At 57.9% G+C, this 7,062-nt stretch overlaps 1 protein-coding gene across 1 annotated transcript in view; it reads left to right on the top strand.

The window, feature by feature from the left end:
* The window catches only part of H6PD (hexose-6-phosphate dehydrogenase (glucose 1-dehydrogenase)), a 26,153-nt gene extending 19,302 nt beyond the window's left edge, over positions 1-6,851 (top strand). Inside the window, exon 5 of the mRNA XM_012662505.1 lies at positions 2-6,851. Coding sequence (XP_012517959.1) covers positions 2-1,295 — 1,294 coding nt within the window. The 3' untranslated portion in view covers positions 1,296-6,851. The remainder of the gene's footprint in view (position 1) is intronic.
* The last annotated feature ends 211 nt before the right edge of the window (positions 6,852-7,062 follow it).

Below are 7,062 nucleotides of genomic sequence, written 5' to 3'. Positions count from 1 at the left end.
TGGACGAGAGAGTGGGCTACGTTCGGGTCTTGTTCAAGAACCGGGCGTATTGTGTCCAGAGTGAAAAGCACTGGGCCGTGGAGCAGAGCCAGTGCCTGCCCCGACAGATCGTCTTCCACATCGGGCACGGCGACCTGGGCGGCCCCGCCGTGCTGGTCAGCAGGAACCTGTTCAGGCCCTCGCTGCCCTCCGAGAGCTGGATGGAGATGGAGGACCGGCCCGGGCTCCGCCTCTTTGGCCGCCCTCTGTCTGATTACTACGCCTACAGCCCCGTGACGGAGCGGGACGCCTACTCCATCCTCTTAGCGCATATCTTCCACTGCCGGAAGGACTCCTTCATCACCACGGAGAACCTGCTGGCCTCCTGGGTCTTCTGGACCCCTGTGCTGGACAGCCTGGCCCACGAGGTCCCACGCCTCTACCCGGGAGGGGCTGAGAACGGCCACCTGTTGGACTTTGAGTTCAGTGGCGGCCAGCTGTCCTTCTCCCAGCAGCAGCTGGAGCAGCTGGTGCCCGGGCCAGGGTCTGTCCCGGTGCCCAGTGCGTTCCAGGTCCTCAGGGCCAAGTACCGAGAGAGCCCACTGATCTCGGCCTGGCCCGAGGAGCTGATCTCTAAGCTGGCCGACGACATCGAGGCCACAGCTGTGCGGGCCGTGCAGCGCTTCGGCGAGTTCCACCTGGCGCTCTCGGGTGGCTCAAGCCCGGTGGCCCTGTTCCAGCAGCTGGCTATGGGGCACTATAGCTTCCCCTGGGCCCACACGCACCTGTGGCTGGTCGACGAACGCTGCGTCCCACTTTCCGACCCGGAGTCAAACTTCCAGGGCCTGCAGGCTCACCTGCTGCAGCACATCAGGGTCCCCTACTACAACATCCACCCCATGCCCGTGCACCTGCACCAGCGGCTCTGCGCCGAGGAGGACCAGGGCACCCAGATCTACGCCAGGGAGATCTCAGCCCTGGTGACCAACAGCAGCTTCGACCTGGTGCTGCTGGGCATGGGCACCGACGGGCACACGGCCTCGCTCTTCCCACAGTCGCCCGCTGGCCTGGACGGCGAGCAGCTGGTGGTGCTGACCAAGAGCCCCTTCCGGCCGCACCACCGCATGAGCCTCAGTCTGCCCCTCATCAACCGCGCCAAGAAGGTGGCGGTCCTGGTCATGGGCAGGATGAAGCGTGAGATCACCCTGCTGGTGAGCCGTGTGGGCCACGAGCCCAGGAAGTGGCCCATCTCGGGCGTCCTGCCTACTTCTGGCCAGCTGGTTTGGTACATGGACTACGAGGCATTCCTGGGATGATGGTGCCTTTTCCCTTCGCCCACTCCACTCCCGAGCTGTCCCCACCTGCCTCGTTCCCTGCCCTCTTAGCCCCGCCACCTGCCCTGTATGCCCCGGCTCTCTGGAATCTGATGCCCCGGAGTCAGGCCCCAGAGAGGGCAGGACAGGGCCCTGTCCCAGTGCCTTTGGCAGTCGTCCTGTCTAGCTGCGGTGGATAGCTGCAGACACAAGGGAGAAATGGAATCTCTGCTCCCAAGAAGCTTCAAATCCAGGTCAGGAGGGAACCCTTAAGAAAAGGCCTACAGTAATCACATGTTAATATCAACACGCCCAAAATAGGAAGGAGCAAAAGCTTCCAGGTTCAGAAGAGGGAACGCGGTGGGCTGGGCTTAATCAGGGAGTTTCCTGGAGCAGGTGATCCTTGAACTGGCTCCCGTGGAAAAGAGGAGTGTGATTGGCAGAGAGAAGGGCGCAGAGGCACCCAGGGGAGTGCAGCGCCCTGTGCAAAGCAGTGACTCCAGGGACCGTTCAGAGACCTTGAGCAGGGTGGGGTCTTGCTTCCTCCAGCCCCCCTCGTCCTAGAGCCTCTGCACAGTCAGCCTCTGTCCCTGCCTCTTCCAGCGGCCTCCACCTGCTCCCCGTCGCTGGCCCCTCCCTCTCTCCTCCACCCTGACGGTGCAGTGGGTGTTCCCGGTCCCCTCTCTGCTTCTTTGCTGTTGCTCAGATTTCTAGAGAGACGAGGGGTGATGAAGGAATATGGCAGCAAATACTAGTCAAAAGTTTCCAGAAATCTACGGTTGCTGACTGCTCTGCAAGGGAAGGTGGGGTCCAGTTCCCCCAGCTTCCCTGGGGAGGACCCCTGCCCTCTGTCCTCTCAAGCTGGCCTCCTTCTCTGGAGCATGCTGGGTACAGATGGCCAGGCCGTTCCAGGGATCCCTAATGTAAGAGGGCCACTTACATCTCAGGGGACTCCCCGGTGGGCGTTTCCAATCTCCGTAGCCTCTCTTGTAAGGATCCAGTTAAATCGTTTACCGATGGCAACAGCCCACTTGGTGGGAGAGATGTGTGTTGAGTGACACTGGGCCGTCCAGGTGGCTCTGATCCGACCACTCAAGAGCCCGGCCTCCCTGGTGGGCAGCAGCTGCCCACAGCCTTTTCAGGGCCTTAATTGGCGGGTTACAGGGCTGCAGCCAGCCCTTCTCACTGTGCCTCTCGGTGGTGACAGCCTGCCACCTCCTGCTGGTCTCCTGCCACCTCTGCAGCACCCGGGACAGGGAATAGGTAGCTTCTCTGCGAGCACAGGCTACAAGCAAGAGTCTCTGCTGCTGAGAAGCCGCAGGCCAGTAATACCTGTTTTTCCGAAACCCCCAAGAAGGGTTCTGAAATTCTTTTAAAAAACAACAAAAAGCAAAATTCCCAGGACACCTGTAATTTTGTTTGTTCAACTTCCCACATAGTGAAGGGCAGTTTTCTGTGTGACCTCCCCTGTCTTAAAGTCACACTCTGTGTCGGGCAAGCGCAGTTTCACGTCCTGCAGAATGTTCCGGGAGAGGGCTTTCATTTGGTGAGAAGGAGCATCACGAAGTCTGTTTCTCTACTTTGGATTGTTTACACTTTCTTCAAGGCTGTGAATTTGAAAGATTCCGGCTTTCCTTCGAGACGTGTGCCTGTGAGGTGGTTCCCGAGCCAGCGGCTCTCGCAGGACGGGCACTTCGACCCAGGCCAGAGGGAGCATCTCTTTATACCCAGAGAGCTACCCTTGGCGGAACAGAACCACAGTGCCTGGGCCCAGAGGCCTCCCTCTCTGTCTGCTGGGCTGGGCCGGGCCGGCACATGGGGGCGGGCGCGGTGCTTGTGGCCGAAGTCCCGCCTATGGCCACATGGGGGAGCCCTTGCACCGTCCCGCCACCGGGCCATCTGGGGTGGTGGCCTCCCCTGGCGGCAGGTTCCCGGCCGGCCGTGCTCCCTCCCTGGGCGCCTGGCCCCAGCACTCCCCATCTGTTCTTTAGGAACTTACTCCTCTGCGGTTGCAACACCGGAGGGAAAGGGGCCTTCACATGCCCAAGTATCCCTCCAGGATCAAGGGTGAGCAGGCCCTGATGTCACCATTTCTGAATAATGGTGAGTCACTGCCCGGCCTGGGCCTAGAATGTCCTGTTCTTACTCAGAAGAATGACTTGCTTCAGCGTGTACCGTTTATCTGTGGACAGTGCTTGTCTGGGAGTGGGGAGGGGGCCAAAATGCCAAAGGGCTCCTTTCCAGAATCAAGTGCTTTCTGAAAATCACACTGGGCAAGTCCGAATTCCTCTGCTCCCACCCAGCCCTTCTCCTGCCACCCTGCGCTAGGAAGGGGAGAGCCTCAGAACCAAGAGCCCCCAGGCTGGCGGTTCCCACACTGTTCAGATCGTGATCCACACGAGAACGTGTTTCCATCGTGCCTCAGCCCATTTGTACATCAGTCTCTGTCTCAAGCAAGTTTTATAAAGAATTTCGTACTGGCAGGATCCGAGGCACCCTCTGTTTTCTAGTTTTCCCTTTTAAAAAAATGCTGTTTGTAATTGACTAAATTGAGTGATACAGAATTTGCAAAACACTGCTCTAGTCCCACTTCCCCCCCCCCAGCTCTGAAGGGAGGACCTGTGCCCAGCCCACGCGGGGAGGCCGGAAGGTGCTGGCCTCAGGTTGGCGCAGAGGCGGTGCCCTCGGGCTGCCCCGCCCTCGGTGGTGGGATCTCATCTGAGCCTTTGACAACCCCATGAAGTAGGTTCTGCGATCCTGGTCCCCTGATGAGTTTGGCCCTGAAGCTCAGGTTAGGGAACTGCTGTCTAAAGACAACAGGACAGTGAGCCGCCCACTCGGAACCCAGGTCTCTAGGATCCCAGAGCTGTGTTCCCAGACGCCCTGCTGTGCAGCCGCAGTCACCAGGGTCCAGGTTTCGGTTGGGACGGGTGAGTCCAGAGTGAGGAGCCCATGTGTGCACTCGGGGGCCTCTGAGGGCAGAAGCGCCCCTCCTTTGGGAGACCGTGTTGGTCAGCATCCCCAGAGCAAGCAGTCTTATCATTTGAGGCAGGGAAGGACGCGAGGGGCCTTCTAGGCTGTCGTCGTAGGCTGATTCTGTTCCCAACCTGGGAGCAAATTTTTCTGCTAACTTTAAGTTGAAATAGTCTCTTCTTGTTGCTTTTCCCTGTTGCTTGTTTCTCTTCAGACAATGCTTCTTCCCACTCTTGGGCCCGCAAGTTAGTAGCATAACCAAAGCATCCTACCATTTGGACTCATGTCCCAGAAGATTCCCTTGAATATTCCACATGTGCAGGGCCTGGGCTCCCTGGCGCGGGGGAGCCGCCTGCTCTGTGTGCTGCTCCTGCCCCGGGTCTCACGGAGCCCAGGCGGAGAGCAGGGAGCGTGTGACGGAGAAGGAAGGCAGAGACTTCTTCCATCAGGGGCCAATTCCTAGAATTTGGTTTTCAGGAACGACTATCTTTTCCTGCGAGATAGACGCCGCCTCACGTAAGCAGCTTCTGCCACAGCTTTACCCAGCTCCGTCTTCATCCTAAGCACACGGGGCTCCGGTGGACCCCACTCCACGGTGGGAAAGCTGCTCGGCAGCGTCCCAGTGTCAGAGAACAGACAGGGCCCAGGAAAGGCCAGCGGTCAGGAAGACGAGGTGGCCATGGTGGCAGGTCGTCATCGCACCTGATCACCCTGCAAATGAGACTCTGGAGGGGAAAGGGCCAAGGAAGGTCTGTTGCCTCCAAATAAATGTCTCCGGCCACGTGGCCCATGGGGGGCCATTCATCCCCAGCCATCAGCTCACGGGACTGACGACCATCTGCCTCAGCAAGTTCCCTCTCCCTGTGACTGTCCCACTCTGAGTGCCACCCGCCATGAAGAGGCCCTAGCACTTGGAGAGGTGCTAATTGTATTGTTCAGGTGACATTTCCACGGGGAAGAAGGTAGCTCCTCCAAACTTACCAGCATTTGGCAGCTAATCGGAACCTGAGAGGGCATCTAAACTGATAATGCAATAAGAACATCTCAGTTGGTGCTGCTCTGCCCTTGGGGCTCCGAGCATTTTAACCGCCGTGACTGGAGTTGCCTAGCGGAAGTGCAGATTTATTCTGTGATGGTCCTGCCTGCTTTTATCTCCTGCCCACTGACCAGCCAGCGTCAGCCCAGGCAGCAGTGAGTGCAGTCCCGTTTCCGTCTTCGGTTGCTTGGATGAGGGTTTGCGTTGGACGCTGGTGTGTTCTTTGCTGCATACTGTGTAGTCTCCATATAAGACAAAAACCCACATCCCGCCCTTTCTAGAGCAGAACTCTCCCTCCCCTTGTGTATCAGTCTTTCCTGCAAAACGTGTCTCCACCCGGGTGAGAGAGCGGGAACCCAAGGCAGCATATGTTCTTGGAAGACTCGCGACAGCAGATGCCTTCCAGGGACAGACACATACTCGGTTCTCCAGGCCTCGGTCAGCAGCTCGGGGTGGGGTGCGAGTGAGAAACTGCAGCTCCCTCAGCTCGTGGCTGAGCAAAGTGCAAACTCACGCCGCCAGCGCACGAGACAGGGAGGGCGAGGAAGTTGAGGATGCATTTCTGACACTGCAGCAAGCCACGGGGAAAGTGATCCCTTAGATGAAACCTCCCTCCAGCCGACTTTTGGGAGCATCTCCGTTTGCAAAGCAGGTCAGGGGGGACTTGCGTGTCTGTGTGTGACCCACGCGTGGGAAGGGACATTTGGAGCATTGGATTAATTACGCTTCTGCTTATGTGATTCCCAAGGATGATCTTGTTTCAAACCCTTGTCTTCCTCTCACATGTCTCCAAGGCCGTCTCTGCATCTTTGCTGTGCCTTGGTATGGGAGGGGTAGGCACATTTTCACTTGCTGAGAACTGTATTGAGTGTATTTGAATGGCCAGTAGTTAGCTTTGAAAGCGTGAACAGTTTTGAGCCTTAGCTTTACCCCACAGAAGTCTAGAAGGGTCCATAATAAAGCGTTAGGAGGTGCACAAGTGCCGGAGGAAAGGACCCTGGATTAGCTGGCAATCAAGAACCTCGTTTGCCTCCATTCCTCCGGGACGTGCCCTGTACAGTCTGCCCCTCCCGGTTGTGTTCACCCAGAAGAGCTGGGGGACAGCAGACCCCAGGGCAGAGCCTCTGCTGGGTCCCAGGAGCTCGTCCCTGCCTGTGCCTGAGTGAGAGCCGAGATTCCATCCGGGGCGGTCAAGTTGGAACAGGCTGAGAGGCTGCAGCAGCAGCAGAACCAGGCAGGGGCGGGGCCTGGTGCATCTGGGTCGAGTCCCTGCACTCCCTGCCCCGCGCTGGGAACTTGGGGTCTGGGCTCCTGCCAGGTGAGGAGCAGAGGGGCTGTTCCCTGTGGGGTGGGAGGCGTGAGCGTGAGGACCACGCACTGCCAAGCAGCAAGAATGCGCCATGCTTTTCTTCAGCGAGGGAAACTACCACTGGTTTTTGTGGAAATACTGGAAACACTGGAAACTTAAAGATGCCTGAGATGATGAGACACATTCAGAGCAAATGCCTTTTTAAAAGGTTTTTAAAATGCCTTTTTGTATGTCAAATGTAACATTTATTTTTTAAACAGTCATTGTTTTGTCAAAACCCATGCTGTAATTCTTTCTTTATGGGGTGGGGTGTGTGGGTTGTGAGCCTCGGTGTTGGGCTGTGTGTTCTTGGAGGAAGGGGAAGGGGAAGGGTGGGCCCCGGGGCCTGAGGACAGCTGTGAGCTGCCGTGAGTGTGGGTCTGTCTGCAGGCCTCGCGGGACAGACAGCAGTG

This window comes from Propithecus coquereli, unplaced genomic scaffold (assembly GCF_000956105.1).
Source record: "Propithecus coquereli isolate 6110/MARCELLA unplaced genomic scaffold, Pcoq_1.0 Scaffold77, whole genome shotgun sequence".
NCBI classification, from domain to species: domain Eukaryota; kingdom Metazoa; phylum Chordata; class Mammalia; order Primates; family Indriidae; genus Propithecus; species Propithecus coquereli.
Note: the sequence above shows the minus strand (reverse complement) of the source record. Positions and strands in the feature narration are given on the sequence as shown.